Below are 20,914 nucleotides of genomic sequence, written 5' to 3' on the forward strand. Positions count from 1 at the left end.
ATATAACATATTATAAAATAATATAAAAAGTATAAAAAGCAAAAAAAATTAAAGTATTTTTTCGTAAATTCAATTTAAAAATATAATAAATATGTTTGTTTTGTAACTTTTCATCTAATATAATTATTTCTAAAGCAAAAATACTCCTTTTTTTTTGTGTGTGTTAATGTTTCTCATAAACGAACCTCCTGAACTTTGATAAACCAATTGTTTGTTTATTTGGTAATATTGTCCAAAGAATGATGCTCCATTGAATAAGTTCAAGATGTTGTGTAGTTCAAAAATAATTTTTTTATGCTAAATTTGATGTTATTTGAAGGAATAGTGATAAAAAACTTATAACATAAGTAGTTCAAATAATATGTAATTCGAATATTTGTAACGTAAAATTTATTATGATTAATAATATTATTAATACATTTGTAATATGGATGTTTATTACATTTAATGAGTTATTTAGAAATTAATAAAGTAATTATTGGAGTTATAAATTATTGTATTGTTCATAACGGAAAGATATAATAAATATAGGAATATGAATTCAATGTCTTTGTAGGTTACAAATTTGGCTAGACACTATTGATATCTAATTATTGTCATTAGTAATTTTGCACCCTAATTTACATATATTTCTATTACTTGTATATATATATTTTCTATAATTTCAAATTATGTGTGAATTTATGTATATAATAGAATACATTTTTATTAGCTATAATTGAATACTTATTACTTATAGTTTATATTTTCTTTTCTTTGTTTTTGTTGATTTGGAAATAATAGTTAATTTAACAAAAATTGAGCGGTTGATTTTAAAATTTTGTCCAGTAAGCGATGTTGCTGACATGGTAAGTTTGAGATATTGTGTAGTTCAAAAATAAATTTTTTGTGCTAAATTTGATGTTATTTAAAGAAATAGTGATAAGAGACTTATATAATAAGTAGTTTAAATAGTATGGAATTTAAATATTTGTAACGTAAAATTTATTGTGATTAATAATATTATTATGACATCTATAATATGAATATTTATTACATTTAATGAGTTATTTATAAAAATTAATAAATTAATTATTGGAGTTATAAATTTATTGTATTGTTTATAACGATAAGATATAATAAATATAGGGATATGGATGTCGGTTACAAATTTGGCTAGACAGTATTAATTTCTAATTATTGTCATTAGTAATTCTACACCCTAATTTGCATATATTTCTATTACTTGTATATATATATTTTCTATAATTTTAATTTATGTGTGAATTTATGTATATAATAGAATACTTTTTTATTATCTATAATTGAATACTTATTACTTATAGTTTATACTTTTTTTTTGGTTGATTTAAAAATAATAGTTAATTTAATAAAAATTGAATGGTTAATTCTAAAATTTTATCAAGTAAATGATGTTGCTGACATGACATTAATAAAAAAATATTTTAAAAATAATATGGATAAATTTATTCATTTACTTTTATATATTAAGAATGAATAAATAAATAGATTTGACATATACAAAATAATTAGATTTTTCTATAGTATTAATATGTTATTTATTATGGTTCATTACAAAATTTAAATCAATTTTAATATGCTACTAAATAATTTTTTACACTTTTTAATCAATTAAATTTAATACATATTATTATTGTATTGAATTAAAAGATAACGGTTAAATATGATTTTTTTTTTCTTATATTTTTTATTAAATAATTATAGTAAATCATATATAAATTTTCAACCGAATGTTTTATATAATATTTTTTACATATTATATTATTATCTAATTTATTTTTAAATAATATAATATTTTAAATTTGTTGCAATTTTAATTTGTTGCGTTTCTCGGAAATAAAAACACAAAAAATATCAACTCCAAACTTTTAACGGAGATGTTACACTACGAAAAGAATTTGTTAGTGATAAATACCTTATAATTTCCTATCCCAAAAATGGTTGGGTTATGTTATACTAAATTATATTTTATTTTAATAAATTTTTTTTATTTTTTAATTTTAACTATATTCGACCTCTTTTATTTATTTGTTTCTTTATTTATCATTAAGAATTAGAACTACCAAACGCGAAAATTATTCTAAAAGCAAACGTGAGTCACGATTCACGATTCAATATTTGGGATTTCAATTGGATAAATTAAAATTTCAGAGTCAAAATTGAGGTCAAATTAAAATTTTCCAAATCAAAATAAGTATTTAATCAACAAAATTCTCTTACACTCTCTTATAAATTTCTAATTCTATTTTTATATATTCATCTTAATTTCACAACAAAAACATCAAATTTTGATATTTTTTTTTGCAAACTTAGTTAAAAAAAAATATTTTCATTCTTAAGTTTGGTAATTTTAAAAACTAAGCAGATATTTTTTGTGTTTTTTTTAAACGGTCAAAATTTTTTTGAAATAAACAAAATCTACAAAAATAGCAAATATTTATTTACAAAATATTTAATATATATTAAATAGTACACAAATACTTAAATATTAAATAATAAAAAATTTTAAAATAATAATAAACTGGTAATTTATATTATTTTTTATTAATTTTTAATTTTTAACACTTAAAATTTAGACTCATATATTATATAATATCATAATATTAAAAATTTTATTTATTATAATAATATTATAAATTTTCTTGTATGTATACTATAATAATTAAAATTTCAATTTAACTCTTAAAATATTTTAATATTAATAATTTTAAATAGATAAATTAATTTTATAAAATTTATACTAAATTTAATAATTTTACAATGTAAATCTTATTACAATTTCAAATTTTAAGTATTTAATTTATTTTTTTTTATTTCCCGTAAAATTTTGAATTTTGTTCAACTTGGTCTGCACGGCAAGAATACCCTGGTTTAAAACAAAACGGAGAGAATGAAAGGGTTTTAGGGTTTAGGCCAGGGTTTAAAATCCCAGTCATTGAAGAACCAAGGGATTGCTGTTCCAGACTCCAGAGAAGAAATCCCAAGCTTGGAAATGGCGACTACGATTTGGAGAACCAGTTTAGCAAGAAACGGAGTTGGCTATCTCACTCAGCTATGCCGTCAGACCCATCTCACTCATCGCACAGCTTCTTCCCCTTCTCTTCCATCTCGAATCTCCTCCCTCCGCCACTTCCGATCTAGTCGCGATCCTATCTCTAGGTTATTTCATGTCTCTTCTCACCGCATTCATTCATTTGCACTGAATTTTTTTGTTTATAGATTTTATGAAAATTTAATTGACTGATTGTGCAGGAATTATGAGATTATTCCTCCGATGAATTGGGGGATTCGCATTGTGCCGGAGAAGAAAGCCTTTGTGATAGAGAGATTTGGAAAGTACGTTAAGACACTTCCCTCTGGAATTCATTTCTTGATCCCCTTCGTTGACCGCATTGCTTATGTGCATTCCCTCAAAGAGGAGGCTATTAACATTCCTGACCAATCTGCTATCACTAAAGATAATGTCACTATCCTCATTGACGGTGTTCTCTACATCAAGGTCTTCATTGTTCTTTGTTTTCTTGCATCTCTATTTCATTTATTGGTCAACGGCAAAGACTGGTGTTGATAATTATCTATTTAAATTTTGTGTTTATTTAATTTAGTATTTGAATTTCTGGGTGTAGATTGTGAATCCTAAGCTAGCTTCTTATGGAGTAGAGAATCCCATTTATGCTGTCATTCAGCTGGCACAAACGACTATGCGTAGTGAGCTTGGTAAGATTACCCTTGACAAGACATTCGAGGAAAGGGACACGCTGAATAAGAAGATTGTGGTAAGTAATTGAGTATAGTTTTCTGAATCAGTTTTGGTCGTTTTGGCATCTGTTTTATTTTTCCTTTTTTATTCTTACTTAAGGAAGCATCCTAGCTGATTGAATTTCAAGTTGTATGGTGTTGGTGTAAATCTTGGATATGAGGGACATGGTGCCTCTTTACATGGAACTGTTGGACTTCCGGGAACTGCAGCTGGTGTTCTATTTATCATATAGTAATTTTGAAGTCTTATTTGAATTTAGTTATACATGAGGGACAAGTGCGGAAGCATAATGTTCACCAAGTTTGTGACTGTTTTGTTATTAGTCCCTATCCTCCAATGAAATAAACTTGTTTCAAAATCCAATTCGGAACCAATAGGTTTGACTGAAGTACATTTATCTTGAGAGGCTATTAATATTATAATGGTGACTGTAAATACATGCAAAGTATAAATAAGGCTCATGTTAGAAATATCTTGTCACTGTGTATCATGTATGCTCTTCTACTAAATACCTTATCAACGTGTCAGTGTGTCATGCTGCAAAATTAATTGATTGGAGCATTCTAGCATATGTAATAGCTGAATATCTCTCTTTCTTTACCCCAACGATTGTTTCTTGAACTGTAGTGGATTTGGAAAGGCACAGTAATATGTTTCAAACATATCTGCAGTAGAGAAATTGAAAATATCCTTCCACAAACATAGATCCTAAGGCTTGCAGTTACTGGAAAGAAAATATCTCGTCATGCATTTACGCTGTATTCTGATTTTGGGCTAGGACTTAGGAATTAATTCTATTATTTGATTATGGGTTTATAAGCTAGGTTTATTTTCAAAGTGAAAGCAAGCTTATTTTGTTAACCAAATTTGAATACTATCTTTCAAATCCTGAACATAGTTTCTAAATTTCCTTTGTCCCTTGGTTTCATTTAACAATGATGAGAGAGAATAGACATGAAATAATCGCTATAGGCTTTTCCATCAATAGGTGTTAGACTAGTGTTTTCTTTGTGATAAAGAAAAAAAACAGGATTTTCAAATTCTTCTCAATGAATAGAAAGAACAACTCTTTTCACATCTGTGTTCAAATAACGAAGATTGATTATATGTAAAAAATTGTTGCAGGAGGCCATTAGTGTGGCTGCTGAAAGCTGGGGGCTGGAATGCCTTCGATATGAAATACGTAAGTTTAACATATTTTTTAAACTGAAATATTTTCCTTTTCCCCTGATTTTGTACTTGACAGTATGTGTAATTTTTCTTTCAGGGGATATCTCTCCTCCACGTGGAGTGAGAGCCGCTATGGAGATGCAAGCAGAGGCAGAGAGGAAAAAGAGAGCTCAAATTCTTGAATCTGAAGGTAATCAAATTGATTTTCCATTTATTGAGAGGTTCTACTGTGATATTTTTACATTTATTCTCATCCTGGAATTGACTTTGGCACCCATGTCATCCAGCTTTTTAAGATTGTGTGTACACTGGAATTGATGATGTTTAATGTTAAACAGGAGAGAGACAGGCCAACATCAACATTGCTGATGGTAAGAAGAGTGCAGTGATCCTAGCATCAGAAGCTGCAAAGATGGATCATGTCAATAGAGCTAAAGGTTAATTTCGTGTTTTGCTCTGTTTCCATCTTTCAATTATGTATCCGTATTTATTCTTAAGAAGGATTTGACATCACCGCTGAGCATCACAGAGAAACTCTTCATACTTATAACGTGTCATATGTATGTTCTCTTTGTGATAAAATGTTGTTTCGTGTGAGAAGGGAGGGGGATGATGAAATGTAGGCTGATGGTCCAAAGTATTACTAGTATTCTTTTATATCAAGCCACCATTACATTGTGTTCCAATTGGCATGCAATCACTTCTCTATTTCCTTTATGTATCCTTTACTTTTTTTTGAAGAAACTAAATTGTTGCTTCCTCTTGATATCTTTAATCTCTAAATCTTTATAATTACTATTATACTTCTTCAGGTGAGGCTGAAGCTATCTATCTTGTGTCAAAAGCCCTGAAAGAAATTGGAGGAGCAGAGGTGAGATTTGTCATTTTATTCATATTCCATTTGCTGCATCTTGTGCAAGTAATAAAATTATATTTTGGTCCATAACTTCTTAGTATTTTGGCCAATTGTGTAACTATTTGAATATGTTTACCAAAATAGATGCAGCATCTAAATTTCTACTGTTTACTTGCATCTAAATTTCTACTGTTTACATGATGCATTTTTTTGGTGTTGGGGGGCTTGGGGCATGCCAGCATTTTTTTTTTGCATGTGTGAGTGAGAGTCATTATTACAGTTTTCATTGCAGGGTCTGGTTGACTATTTTATGTAGTTTTGATTTATTGTGAGCAATCCATAATCAAATAGGCTAGAATGGTGTTTGAGTTGACATCATCTCTGAAGCTGATAAAGGAAATCTGGTGTATAGATTTGCTCCTAATTGGCTCACTTATTTCAAATTTTCCATGTATCATGAAATAAAAGGAGGGGATGGAATTGATGTTGTCATTTGCTTTGCAGGCAGCAAGTTTAAGGGTTGCAGAGCAATATATTCATGCTTTCAGTAACATAGCCAAGGAGGTAGTAGATTACAAGCTAACAAGCACCATTTAACCATTTTTTTCGCTTTGAAATTTGTCTTATGTTCTCTTACTTTTTTCTCAGGGAACGACAATGTTGCTTCCTAGCTCTGCATCCAATCCTGCTAACATGATGGCTCAGGCCCTTACTATGTATAAAAGCCTGCTTGGTAATGTTTCCGGAAACAAATCTTCTTCAACGTCAGGGCAGTTGGAAGGAAATGATTCCTCTGGCGAGGGTAAAGATGAGGGTACTGCAACTGCTACTTCAGCTCTGGAAGACCCAGATCATCATGAAAAAACGGGGTTTTCACTTCAGAGCCCCAAAAGAAGGGAATAGTCTTTGATTTTGCAAAATTTTGCCATTCTAGTGATTTGATTTGATTTTAGAGAGGGAAGTTGAAGTTTGTTTGGACTAGCATTGATCACAGGATACACATAGAATTTATGACCATATTTCTGTCTATCATGTATATTCGTATACTGCTACTCCTTGTTTACTTCCTTAAATAATTCTTGCTGCACCATTGTTACAAAGCTTCATTTGAAGTTATTTAATTTTTCAAAAGGGGGGGTTGATTATAACTAATAAATAGGAGGTGCGGTCTATGGTGGCCATAAATGTGCTGTGCTACAATGATTATATCCTTTCCACCAATTAGTAAAACTACACGTGGATAGGAGGAAGATGTTTGACCTTGGCTTTCATGTTGTTAATGACGGTAAAATTCTTAATCAGGCACGGTAAATACACTGGTGTGATTAAATCTGAAATCATAGAATTTTTTCAAAAAAAAAAAAAGAAATATAAATAGGCATTTGATGAGGGAAAATCGAAGTAGGGTTTTGTGGTGGTCTTAAACGACCTATTGGAGCAGGAGTGGCTCATTTGGAGCAGAGCATCTGTAACCGAACGGAAGAAAAGGAGGTTGGCAACACAGGTGGTAGTAACCGTCGGTGCAGTTCTTGGCCAGAGGCGGTGGTCACAAGGGTGTACCCCATGCGTAGGCTGAGTCCAATTTAAATTGCTTCATGCGTCTACTGCTGTGTTCATTCTTCTAATACTTCTAAGTTCTAACTTCTAACAATACTTCATAATAAAAAAACATCATTATTTTTGCATTTTTTTTCTTTTAGAGGAACACCTTCTCTTAAACATTTAATTGAGTCTATTGTATTAGAGTTTATCACTAATTAGTGATTACTTTTTAGTATATTTCTTCTATCGAATTAGCTTTTAATTTAGTGATGGATTTGCGACTATTTATTCGATCGCAAAAATTTTTTTCGATGAATTACTGTTGTATTTGCCTCACTGATTTGCAACTTGTAATTAGCAAGAAAATCGTTGATTGCTAGGCAGTAGCTAATTTTCCGTCACAAATTATATTTTACGTCAAATTAGCGATAAATTTCTGACTATTTTTGTGGGTGTTGATAAGCCTTATTCTTGTAATATAATAATTAATTAAAATTAATTTATATATTTATTCAAAAATATTATACTGATAAATTAAAGATTTTAAAAATTTAATATTTTTACTAAGCAAAAATGTATAACAGTTAGAAATTTTTTTAAATAATTTTACATGGTGTGTTTAAGGGCACTTGTTAACAAAATTCATATACATATTATTTATATATAATAAGAATTGCTTTTATATTTGATTTTGTATTTTATACTAATAGTATTAAATGAATAAGTCATTGATCGAAAATAAACTTTTTAATCAAGTAGTACAAAAGAATTCAAAAAATGGAATACATAAAAAAGAATTCAAAGTTTTTCTTTTCACCCCTTGATCTGCATTTTTTTTTTTATAATTTTTGCCTCCTCTTTTGTTATTGCAGCTATTCTTTTTGTTCTCTTCTCTTTTTTTTTAATTAAAAATTAATCACTTGTATAAAATATATATCAAATACATATTAAAAATAGATTAAACAACACATGTAATACATAAATATATAGTAATTAATTTAGTTATTGTATTTTTTCTATGCACATAGCATTTTTGTATATTATAATAGTAATAAACTAAGATGAAAGTTGATTCAAAAATAATTGTGACTATATGTCTTTAAATATTCAATTGATTTTCATTTCCTTGAGATCTTTATTTTTGGCCAACCGAAATTATTGTAGCAGATTGAAAAGTTAGAGCCTCCACCAAGAATTTAAAAAAGCGAATTCTTATGCGAATAAACTCACTTTACATGAACATTATGATTATCATATATTTCCTTTCATACTTCTTATATTTATCTTAGTTTCTTTACAGATTTGATTAGAATCATGTTTATTAAAGTGATTGTGTAATCTGTTTTTTCTCTTACGTATTTTTAACCTGTTGTTTATTAAAGAAAAAAAAAATAGTAACAAATTAAGAATGGAGAATTGGAGATAAAATTTTTTAGTCCATAATAATATTTTCTAGATTAGGGAGTTTGTTAGTTGATACTTGATATCTTTTTACATAATGGACCGCCATAAAAAAGTAGTCACATAGGTATAATTGTTATTGTTTTAAGGGAGATGCTATATAAATATTTAATTATATTAAGTGTATATTAAAATTAGTTATTAATATAGAATACATATTAAATTATATATTAATAATAAGTTAAACTACATATGTATTTATATATTAATATGTAGGGATCGATAATTTTAGTGTATAAATAATATTTTTGATAAATATTACTTAATACTACAAAACAATTTGTTAGCGAAAAATACCTTATAATTTGTTAAAAATATTTTTTATATGATACCTTTTACATAATGAATCGCCAGCCAAAAGTAATGTAATCATGTACGTATAATCGTTATTGTTTTAAGCAAGATTCTGAGAATCGATTTGAATTGTTCGGTCGAACCGTGAACTGATAAAATTTGCAGTTCGATTAGAAACTATAACTGCTAGATTTGAAAACTGCTGTTGAATTGCTGAACCGATCGAGAACCGGCCAGTCGAACCAAATCGGAATTTGACCGGTTTTCAAAAATTTTCCCAAACGGCGCCGTTTTGTTTCATACCAAAGAAACCCTAACCAAACTACAGGTACCGCGTGAAGCCATTGTCTTAACACACTAGTTTCCATTGATCACACTTTAGATTTTTAAATACATTGTTTCATCCTTCAAAGAAGAGGATAAAAATGAAGTAAACTGCAAAGTCAGCTATGCACTCCACTGCATACAATTATTGCTGAATACCTTTACCTTGCAGCATTATTTCAATATTGCTCTCTCTTCCTTGCATTCTCAAAATCCAATCACTCACTCATTCATTCATTTCCTGTTGTTCTGATCATCGTACCATGGCTGAAGCACTTCTTTCTGGCTTCATCAACGTTGTTCTTGAGAGGCTCCTTTCACCTGAGTTTGTCAACTTGGTGGTGGGCAAGAAGCTGGACCGGAAGTTGGTTGACAGGCTCAAGACTGCTATCTTGGCTGCTAAAGCTCTGGCTGCTGACGCTGAGCAGAAGCAGTTTGGACACGAACTCGTCAGGGAATGGCTTCATAATCTCAAGGATGCTCTCTACACTGCTGATGACCTGCTGGACCGTGTCTTCATCAAAGCTCAAATTCGCAGCAAGGTACGCACTCGGCTTCCTCACTTCCTTGATTTGTCCGGTAGGAAGATGGTGACCAAGATAGAAGAGGTGGTTGAAAGAATAGTAGATCTTGAGAGATGCAAAGATACCCTTGGTCTGAGAGAGATTCCAACGGGAAGCTCCTCATGGAGACCTCCATCCACTTCTCTTGTGAAGGGGAATGTGTTCGGCAGGGATGGTGACCAACAGGCACTAATCAAGATGCTCAATGACAACAATCATCATAACTTGTCCGTCATCTCTATTGTTGGTATGGGCGGGATTGGTAAAACTACTTTAGCACAATGGCTGTACAACAATAAGGATTTGATGGACGGGGTTGATCTGAAAGCATGGATTTGTGTTTCTGAAAATTTTGATGTTGTTGAGACTACAAAGAATGTTATAAAGGGGATCTCTTCAGGTGTTTGTAGTCTTGACAGCTTTGATTTACTTCAACAAGATTTGAAGGAAAAACTGTCAGAAAAGAAGTTCTTCATTGTTTTGGATGATGTTTGGAATGAAGATGCTGACAAGTGGAATAGTTTTATCACCCCTTTCCAACATGGGAGTAAAGGAAGTACTATTCTTCTAACTACCCGCAAGGAAAATGTTGGTCCAATAGTCCAACACTATAACTCTCACACTCTCAAGGAACTGTCAGATGATTATTGTTGGTCTATTTTTGCAGACAATGCGTCCTTTCCTGAATCAAATGGGAGCTCAGAACTGGAAGAAATAGGTAGAAAGATTGTCGAGAGGTGTGATGGCTTGCCGTTAGCTGCAGAAACACTTGGATGCTTGTTGCGCTCAGAGCATCGTGTTGAAGAATGGAATAAAATACTATTCAGTGACATTTGGCAATTTCCTACGGCAAATTGTAAGATTGTTCCTGCATTGTTAATAAGTTATTACCATCTGCCTGCTCATTTAAAACGCTGCTTTGTTTATTGTTCATTGTATCCCAAAGATCATAAGCTTGATAAAGATGAATTAATCTTGCTGTGGATGGCTGAAGATCTTTTACAACCACCAAGGAGGGGACAGACTTTAGAAGAAGTTGGTTGCGGGTGTTTTGATGACTTGGCTTCAAGACTATTTTTCAAGCAGGTTGACAATGATGATGAAAAGTATTTTGTGATGCATGATCTCATGCATGACTTGGCAACTTTTCTTGCTGGAGATCTTTATTGTAGATTCTCAGAAGAACTTGGTGAAAAGGAAGAGATGAGTATTCTAACTCGTCATTTGTCATATTGTAGATTCTCAAAAGAACTTGGTGGGAAGGAAGAGACGGGTATGCTAACTCCTCATTTGTCATACGATGATTCAATCCCTGAGAAAATATGCTCCTCTAGTAAAATAAAATCTTTGAGGACATTATTATATATCAATCAAGGAGCTTGTACCTGGGAAGATCACGCAACATTACCATGTTACATATTGTCAAAGAATAAATACTTGAGAGTTTTGTCCTTTGGTAGACTTAACATATTTCCTGATTCAATATATAAATTGATCCAATTACGCTATTTGGATCTTTCTTGGAGTGATATTGAGGTATTGCCGCAGTCATTATGCAATTTGTGCAATCTACAAACTTTAAAGTTAAAAGGTTGTTCTTTCCTAACTATATTGCCTAGTAGCCTAGGTGAATTGATCCACCTGCGCTATTTGGATCTTTCTAGAAGTGATGTTGAGACATTGCCCAAGTCATTGTGCAAGTTGTGCAATCTACAAACATTAAAGCTAGAAGGTTGTTCAGGGCTGACTATGCTACCTAATGGCATGTATAATCTTGTGAATTTGCGACATCTTGATATAAGGGGTACTCCTCTGAAAGAAATGCCAAAAGAAATGGGCAAATTAAAACAGTTGCACATTCTAAGCAACTTTGTGGTGGGAAAGCAACAGCAAGAAGACAATAGAATCCAAGAGTTAGGAGGGCTTTTAAATCTTCATGGATCACTTGAGATTCAGAAATTGGAGAATGTTGTTGATGCCAATCAGGCAAGGAGTGCAAGGATAATAGATAAGAAGCACATTGACGAGTTATTGTTGGAATGGTCTCTGTCTTCAGGTGATGTTATGGCTTCAGACGCCCAAACTGAAAGAGATATACTCCACAGCTTACAACCTCACAACGGCTTGAAAGAGTTGAGAATATGGGGATACAAGGGTACAATATTTCCAGATTGGTTGGGGGACTGTTCCTACCAAAACATGACAAGTGTATCTCTGAAGTCTTGCAAGAATTGCTGCATGCTGCCTTCACTTGGACAGCTGCCTTCTCTTCAGTCCCTCCGCATTCAAAGTTTTAGTCAGCTGAAGAGTGTTGGCATGGAGTTTTACAAGAATGAAGGCCATCAACATTCTTCGCCTATTGCACCGTTTCCCTCACTGGAGCGTTTGGAGTTTCATAACATGCCATGTTGGGAGGAGTGGCACTTACCTGACTCAGAAGCTTTTCCTCAGCTTAAGGGGCTTGAAATAAGAGATTGTCGAATGTTAAAGGGAGATATGCTTAATCAGGTATTAATGAAAATCGTTTTTTCTTCCTCGGATGTTTCCAAAGTGCGCCAACTGAAAATACAAGAAGATCATCAAGGATGGGGAAAACGAATGACACTTGATAGGGATAGTTTATCAATTCATGGATTTGAATCTGTGGTAGAGTATGCATTTAAGGCAAGGATCATCCACCATCTAACTTCCCTCCAAGAAGTACATATCTCAAGGTGTTCTTCTGTTGTATCCTTGGGGGAAAATTGTTTACCCAAATCTTTGCAAAAGCTCATAATATATAGGTGCAGCCAAATTGAATTACTCCAGCAACAACACAAGTATGATTTGGTACATCTACAGATAGAAAAGAGCTGTGATTCACTGACCTCATTATCGTTGGATGCCTTTCCCAATCTCAAGAATCTCCAGATAGACGAGTGTTCAAATCTGGAATCAATTTCGATGTCAGAGCCACCACATGCTGCTCTTCAACGTCTCTCCATCAATTATTGCCACAAATTTGTGTCATTTCCGGAAGAAGGACTGGCTGCACCCAACTTGACTCATCTCAGCGTCATAAAATGCCTCAAGTTGGAGGCATTGCCACGTGGCATGAATAGTCTTCTCCCAAATTTACAGTCTCTCGACATACGACGTTGCCCAAACATTTGTAGGTTGCCAGAGGGAGGTTCGCCGCCTAACCTGAAAGAGCTTAGTGTAGGAGAATGCGAGCAACAACTGACGGGTCTATCATGGTTGGGCAACTTGGACAACCTCACTCGTCTCACCATCTCAGGTAACGACCCTAAGAGCATAATAGAGTCATACCCAGAGGTGGGTTTGCTGCCTCGCCTTCCCTCCCTTACCACTTTACATATCCAAGAGTTTGATAATCTGGAGATATTCAACTGCAATGAGCTTCTCCGCCTCACCTCCCTCCAACAATTACACATTGAGAAATGCTCATTGCTGAAGAACATGGCAGGAGAAAAGCTGCCTTCCTCCCTCTTACTACTCAACATTAAGAGATGTTCATTGCTGGGAAAACACTGCAAGAACAAGCATCAACAAATTTGGCCCAAAATTTCCCACATTCCCACCATTCAAGTCGATGGAGAACAAATCTTCTGAAGAAATTTCTAAGCAGGTAATTATCTAATCTCCATTATACCACAAATTAAATTCACACATGCATATTCCTTTCCCTTAAAAGAAAAAGTTCTCTCTTTCTTTAGACAATATTAACTAGTTGAACTGATATGGCAACAAAAAAGATTGTATTCTTTTCCTTCATTTACCAGTGAAGCTCTCAGTTTGTAGTTGTAAGAAAAATCCTTTGTTGCTCTGAGAAAAAGTCATTGCTACATGTGAGATGCTTATTAACACTCATTTTTTCAATCAAATTGCATTCAAAGAGGAGGATAAGAATGACTAGGAGATGGAAATTGAAAAACAAGGAATGTCTCTTTTTGTTTATCGAGCATTGAGAATTTCTTTAGATATATTAAACAAATGGATGAGTCAAATTTTCTTTTTTTTTTTAATCGTCTTCTGCAGGTAGCTTGTGTATATGTGGAGATGTACTTCTCCTCTTATACAGTGGCAATCATATCTACGCTGTTAATATCTACACTACAATGATCAGGATAGAGAACGAAGACATGAAGGAGAAAGTTGGAGTGACACTTATTATTGAAAAGCTTTTGTTGTCGGTATATTTCTCGATTCCTCAGTATAATTTTACTTTTTCTTTTTTGCTTAGAGAAAAAATAAATGACAGCTGGATCTGTGAAAAGAGAAGAGTCCTAAAATGTTGTTTCTATTTTTGCCAATTCTTTATGATCACAGAGTCAGCTGTTGTGATGCAAGATCCATATAGGACAGTAAAAGGAATCAGCATGAATGAGGTGTATATAAGCTTTCAAAATAGAAGGATCTAAGGTATTGTTGTGTAATTTTTTTAACCATAGATTGAATCATTGGATAAAATTAATGGTATTAGATGCCTATACTAAGCTATTTCTAATACTTAGAGAAAAGGTTCTGTAATAATAACTATTTCTTCCTTTCTGGATTTGAACACATAATCAAACAGATTTCCCAAGGTGATGAGGGTATGTAGCTAATGCGGTCAAGATTCAAAGAATATGCTTTCCACATTTAAAGATGACAATCATATACATGAAATAGTCATTAGGAGGAGAAGTTGTAGTGAAGCCATCAGCAACAATTTCATTCCTATCTTCTTCACTCAATGGTGTGTGCAGTTTGTATGTATATCAAACCAATGAGCGTCATTTGTTTTCACTGTTGACTCTAAAATCAAACCAATGATCCAACATTGTGTTCGTCAGGTTCTGACATAATTGTGTGTGTGGTTTTTGTGATGACAAACACGTCGAGTCTTGAAATGTTTTTTAATTTGTGTTGCAGGAAGTACATTTGAGATTTGGTAACCATATCTAAATTATCTTCGTTCAGTCCAAAGTTCATCAGAAGTGGTGCTCTGTAATTTTAGCTTCAGGTTGGTATAGTTACTCTATTCCTCCTTACAATTTACTTTTCCTATTTTTGTTGGGAGAAAGAAAAAGACATGATGATAGCTTGATTTGAGAAGGAATTAGTTATATGTAGTTCAGGGAAAGATGGTATTTCTACCTTTCCCATTTTTTAATGTATATGCTAAACTAAATGTACTATAAATATCAACTTAATTTTGGTTCTTTAACTGCTGCCAAAGCTGTTACAATGCCAAAACTGCAATTCAGTGGTGGAGCTTGTAAATTTAAACAAAAAGATGCAACATTTCTAATGCATTCAAGTTTATTACATGAATTTATAAATACATCCGCTTTTGAAAATTTTGAGTTCTTAAACTACACATCTAGTCTAATAGTTGATTGCTTTTTTTTTCAAACATTTCATGAAGAGGATCATACTTTTACTAAATTGATAATTTAAATTCTACAATTTTGTGATCATACTATTGTTGAAATATTCTTTTAGAAGAATTTCATATCATTTCGTGTCTGTTTTGACATTTAGTCCTGCTAGCTACTTGAATATTATGCACTGGTATGGATTAATTTTGATATAAGGGACCTCAATTTTCATTACCATATTGTTACTAGAATGATAATTTTTTCTTTTTCGGTTGATTATGCAGTCACTATAAATCTGCAGTTGGAGAGTGGTTCAATCTTGGTTTTGGCTAAAATTTTGATAGCAAGTTCTGGATGTACTTTTTCATTCTAAATGGTTGGACGATTAAGATAAGATTTGGAGGGTGAGATATGGCTTGCGCACGCAAAGTAGCTCTGGTTTTGTAAATTTTTCATGTTTTTGGTTCACATTTATATGCATTGGTCCTTGGTTGTTTTGATTTACTATAAGCATGATTTGTGCACTCATTTGAGATTCTCTTGTATCCTTACTTGATTATAGTAATACTTCTTTTTTGGTCTAAATGACCCGTGATTTTTACCTCTCACATTGAGAGAGTTTTCCATGTTAAAATTTTGGTGTCTTGTCCCGATTTTTATTTTTCTGGTTTCTGTTATTTGTTGGCTGCCACTGTTTTGTGTATTGTTACGCCAATTATACTCTCAAACAGTTATTCCAATTGACGAGGTATTTGTCAAATTAGTGTTTTCTGTTTTTTAAAATTGGAAAGTTTTGCTTTCTAACTTGTAATGTTTGGAATTTGTGTGATTTTGCAACCGAGAAAGTACTTCTTTTCCAAGAAAGAAAGAAATAAAGCAGTTGCACAATTTTATATGAGACACTATTCATGATATTTCATATGAATAAATATAATAATTATTGCATCAGAGAATTCTATTTGCTAGGAAGTATTTCTTAAGAAATATCTTGTACAAAAGATTAATCCTGGGTTAGCAACAAACACATGGAACTATAGTTGAGAGAAATAGTATCAACTGATATAAGTTTCCAGAATACTTACCCTTTCTATTTTTGTTCAGGTATGTTATATATCAATTGTACATATGAGAAACTGTATATGTCATCTTAAGTAAAGAGTTACTGATATGCTATTAACACGTTAGAAATAGTATCAACTTGAATTTCAGCTATCTTGAATCTCGAGCATTATATTTTTCCAACATTTCTAACATATCATCTAAGTTTTTCTCTTTTTTTTTCAACCACTAACAACTTTGTCGCTTTGTTTTTTGATTATTCTTTGAACTAATCTTGCACAATGATGATGCTGGTTTGAGCCTCTAGTCCTCATTCTCTTCTTGCTCCTTGCTAATCTCTTCTCCAAATCCTTAACCCTTTCTGTCATGTCTGATATCACTTTCAATTGTTCATTCCCAGCGTCAAGCAACCTGTTCATCATATTTCTCAGCTTCTCATTTTCTTCCAATACTTCAGCATCACCATTCTTGAGTTTTCCATTATATTCAGCAACATGATCTACCTCTTTTGACAATCCTGTATCTTCTTTGTTAACACTGGTTACTTGTTCAGCAAGCTTCTCTCATTCTCAGTTTGTTCCTCTTGATGTGTTAACTTCTTTTCATTGTCCTCTTCCCTATGTGAGCCACTAACAAGTTCTGCAGCACGTTTTGCGGACTCCATGGTTGGCAATTCAGCTTCATTTCGAGTTTCTTCGTCACATTCAGTTGCTATATCTTGCTGCTCACCGCCCTTGAGTTCCTCTTCTTTTGAGATCTCAACCTTCACCCAGCCATCTGATGATTCGTCAGAAGATTGAACCTCTTCCTGCTCTTCAATCTGCTGTTCAGGCTTCGGTTGAGTGTCTTTTGCAGCAACACTGCATTGTTCTTCTTCCGCAGGTGGAACTCTTTCAACTGTGTCACACTTCACAAGTTTGGACTCTATTGTTCCTTCTTCAACAAGCAACCCCACTGGAAGCTTCGTTATAGATTCCATATCTTCATCACCCTTCACAGTTTCAGACTCTATTGTTTCTTCTTCGTTAAGCAATCCCAATGGAGCTCCATAATAGGTTCCACTTCCTCCTCTTCATGATCCGGTTCATGCTTCGAAAATTTTGTTCCATCATCCTTGTTGAATTCAGATGCTGCAGTATCCTCATCAAGCACCACCGCCGGCAGCACCACAAAAGATTCGACATCTTCAAGCTTTGTTTCCCCATCGTCCTTCACGAATTCGGATGTAGTCTCATCGAGCATTCCTTGGAAACTCTTTTAGTGCATAGTTGCACGATGAATCTTGTTTTGCTTTCTCATTTTGTTCTTCATTCTTGGATCTACGTTCAGCGCCATCCTCGTCTATAACTCCCACAGGTAATTCTCACAAAGCATTTGTGTCTGAATTATCAAACTGAAATTTCTTTTTTGATTGATTTTAGAAAGACGAAAAATTTTAGTTGTCTTAAAATAAATTTTAATCTCTAATCTCTAATACAAGTAAACAACTTTGATCTTATGAAAGTATTCTGCTAAAAGATTAATTTTTAGTTACTTAGCCAACATTTTGCTTAATAACTTTAAGGTAAATATCCATAATTTATGAATTTTCTTTTTCACCAAATAAGACTGACAAAAATCCAAAACTTTTTAATTTTCTCGACAAGAGCAACTGTTAGGAGAGGAGAAGAATCAAAGGATGAATTAATTTCAGAAGTTTGGCAAGTGAGATTACAGAGAGCTAAGCTATGCATGCTGCAGGCTTATATACACGAATTTGTTGCATCTGCTTTACACTTCATAACTAACTTTTCCAACTACTCAACTAACTTAACTAATTAACTAAATTGGCTGGTGTGCTAACACCAGCAAAATTTTTTAAATATTTTGTGACCATCTAAACTGGAGCTCGGTTTTCAGTGCATCTCACATCCCTTAACTTCTGAATAGTTTAGTAACACTGATTTCTATGGCTTGTTTGGAACTTGGTTATCTTTTGCAAACTGAATGATTTTCATTATTGAAGATATCTCATGTGAATGTGCAAGAGAGAGTGAGTGACATGTTTGCATATTATATGTTCTCATATGCCTAGTAGTTAAATATATGAATAAAATTTGGTGTGATCAATTCTGATGCACTATCTCAATTAAGCAATCATGTTACAAATTTTATCCACAGAGGAGTTTACATTGCAAGCAAGCAAGAAAACTGAGTCTTATTATATGGATTTGAAGCTGGTTGTCTCTCTTGGGTTGCAAATTCTGGAAGCATGTTAAGGAGCACAGTTGAGCTTCATCATGATGTTAATAATGAACAATTTGATGAAGAGAACCTAGGAAGAGAAGGTGATCAGGAATACTACCCTTCATATGCTGCTGAGAGAATTCTGATGATGATTTGCGTAGTCCTTTAGGCTGTGTTTGATTTTGAAAACATACGCTCAGAACAAAATACAAAAGATATAGACAAAAAATAATGTTTTTGTATTTTGTTTGGTGACAAATAAAATGTAAGGAAAAACTTATTATGAAAGTCTAATTTACTTTTGTTTTATACAAAAAATTTAAGAAAAAAATATAATAATAAAAAATATAATTATAAAAAATTAATAGGAATAATAAAAGAAAAAATAAAAAATAAGTTGTGTCTCTATTTCTGTTTATTAAAAAAAATACAAAATATATTAATTCAGGATATAATAATTGCGCTCTAATTCAGTGATTTTGAAGCTGATTTAGTTTAAGCACTGTGTTTCAAAGAGGGCATGACAAACCACCGTTTCATGAGAGCCCATAATTTAGTTACAACTTACAAATGTGGTAACTAACTATTTAAAGATAGATAGTTAATTCGATTAGTTTTGACTTTTGACTACTTTATGTTTTTTAATGAATATTAAGTTAATTTGTATTTTTTTTATTGTTCAAATCCTTCGTGATGAAATATGTTTTGCAAGAGTTTGGTAATAGATTTATAGGTTTCTAAAAGAAATATAATTCTTAACGAGTCTTTGTTTGTGACAGAGTAGAGATGAACTAAGGATTTTAATGAGAAAGTTCTAAGTTTGAGCATGAAAAAAATGACGATATGTTTTTTTAGGTAAAAACTCTCAACTTATTGATAATTGAGAGTCAATAGATGAAAATTTAGTCAAATAGATAAATTCAATTACAATTTTATTCTTTATTATTTTATCTTATCTTTAGTTGTTCTTATCTTATCTTTATTTGTTTTTATCTTTCTTAAACCAATACTCTATATATATTTAGTTTTACCTTCATAATACAATTCAATTCAATCAATCAAGAAATACAACGTATAATATTCTTTCTCTCTTCTTTTCTTATTGATCATATTGATCATCGTGCTTACGAAATACCAATGGATCAATTTGGCATGGGTGATTACTACATCGGCGAGGAAGATGAAGAAGTCTACGTGAGTCATGATGATGATGATTTTAAAAATTATTACCACTGTCACCCTGTTTCTTCTATTGAAAAGTCAAATTTGGAACCGGGCAATAAGATTATCATGCCCCCTTCAGCACTTAATAAACTTTTGTATGCTGGAGTGGAATACCCTATGTTATTTGAAATGAGACATCTTTCTAATGGAAAATTTTCTCACTGCGGGGTCCTAGAATTCTCTGCTGAAGAGGGAAAAATTTTTGTACCGAGTTGGATGATGAAAAATATGCACCTGGAAGATGGAGATCTTGTGCTTCTGAAAAGCACTACACTTGCAAAAGGAACATACCTCAAACTGCAGCCTCACACAAAGGATTTCATGGATCTCTCAAATATAAAAGCAACGCTGGAGATTAATCTGAGGAGCTTCTCATGTGTAACAACTGGTGACACAATAATGATTCCATACAATAACAAAGAGTACTACATTGATGTGATTGAAACTAAGCCATCTCATGCTATCAGCCTCATTGAAACAGACTGTGAAGTTGATTTCGCCCCACCTCTTGATTATAAAGAAGAAGTTAAGAAACAGTTGCCATCTACTTCATCTAATACGAAACAAGAGCAAGAAGCTGATGACACTGATATTCTAACAAAGATTGGAGAGTTTGTACCATTCTCTGGTTCTGCAAGGCGTTTAGATGGTAAGCCATCCACACCATTAGATAAACAAGCTTCTTCTTCCTCTTGTATGGCAAAACAGCAAGGTGACAATGAACACAAAAGTTCTGATTCCAAGTCTTCCTCCAATAATGTTTCATCTACAACTTCTGGGAAGCTTCTCTTTGGATCAAGACCACACAAGGCCTCTCAGAAATCCACTAATCAAGAGTCACATCACAAGGCAGAAACAACCCAGAAGCCACAAGAACCAAAATTCCAAGCTTTCACAGGAAAAAAGTATTCCCTAAGAAGTTGATCCTTTTATTAGGCCTTTTTTTTTCTTTGTCTTTTTTAAGTTTAATTTTTATTAGTCCAACCGTTTTTTAGTTGAGCTGAATTTGAAGGCTATAAGACTTTTTTTATTGTTATCATAAACTAAAGTA

General features: G+C 32.5%; 2 protein-coding genes and 1 pseudogene across 5 annotated transcripts; all 3 read left to right on the forward strand.

The window, feature by feature from the left end:
* Nucleotides 1–2,850: 2,850 nt before the first annotated feature.
* On the forward strand, nt 2,851–6,907 carry LOC112726393 (uncharacterized). Its single transcript, XM_025775758.3, has 9 exons — nt 2,851–3,180; nt 3,274–3,520; nt 3,648–3,797; nt 4,907–4,964; nt 5,049–5,141; nt 5,290–5,388; nt 5,764–5,822; nt 6,312–6,371; nt 6,456–6,907. Exons 1-9 carry the CDS (start codon nt 3,014–3,016, stop codon nt 6,708–6,710), a joined length of 1,188 nt encoding a protein of 395 aa, XP_025631543.1. The 5' UTR covers nt 2,851–3,013; the 3' UTR covers nt 6,711–6,907.
* Nucleotides 6,908–9,393: 2,486 nt separating this feature from the next.
* Nucleotides 9,394–15,988, forward strand: LOC112729508 (putative disease resistance RPP13-like protein 1). 4 transcript variants are annotated; one of them, XM_072210087.1, is made up of 7 exons: nt 9,394–10,847; nt 10,938–13,619; nt 14,030–14,184; nt 14,321–14,413; nt 14,568–14,742; nt 14,906–14,996; nt 15,639–15,988. In XM_072210087.1, exons 1-2 carry the CDS (start codon nt 9,692–9,694, stop codon nt 13,601–13,603), a joined length of 3,822 nt encoding a protein of 1,273 aa, XP_072066188.1. In that variant the 5' UTR covers nt 9,394–9,691; the 3' UTR covers nt 13,604–13,619; nt 14,030–14,184; nt 14,321–14,413; nt 14,568–14,742; nt 14,906–14,996; nt 15,639–15,988. The 4 variants fall into 4 exon arrangements, with proteins under 4 accessions (XP_072066188.1, XP_025635467.1, XP_029146322.1 ...); XM_025779682.3 differs by having other exon boundaries at nt 14,568–14,729; XM_029290489.2 differs by having other exon boundaries at nt 9,394–13,619.
* Nucleotides 15,989–19,735: 3,747 nt separating this feature from the next.
* Nucleotides 19,736–20,914, forward strand: LOC112729509 (uncharacterized; annotated as a pseudogene).

Source organism: Arachis hypogaea, chromosome 12 (assembly GCF_003086295.3).
Source record: "Arachis hypogaea cultivar Tifrunner chromosome 12, arahy.Tifrunner.gnm2.J5K5, whole genome shotgun sequence".
Classification (NCBI taxonomy): domain Eukaryota; kingdom Viridiplantae; phylum Streptophyta; class Magnoliopsida; order Fabales; family Fabaceae; genus Arachis; species Arachis hypogaea.

What these genes read in the sequence shown, in the direction of transcription:
- LOC112726393 (XM_025775758.3), top strand. Translation starts at nt 3,014, where the DNA reads ATGGCGACTACGATTTGGAGAACCAGTTTAGCAAGAAACGGAGTTGGC. An exon ending in AGTCGCGATCCTATCTCTAG is followed by an intron (nt 3,181 to 3,273) that starts GTTATTTCATGT and finishes CTGATTGTGCAG; the next exon opens with GAATTATGAGATTATTCCTC. An exon ending in ATGCCTTCGATATGAAATAC is followed by an intron (nt 4,965 to 5,048) that starts GTAAGTTTAACA and finishes TTTTTCTTTCAG; the next exon opens with GGGATATCTCTCCTCCACGT.
- LOC112729508 (XM_029290489.2), top strand. Translation starts at nt 9,692, where the DNA reads ATGGCTGAAGCACTTCTTTCTGGCTTCATCAACGTTGTTCTTGAGAGG.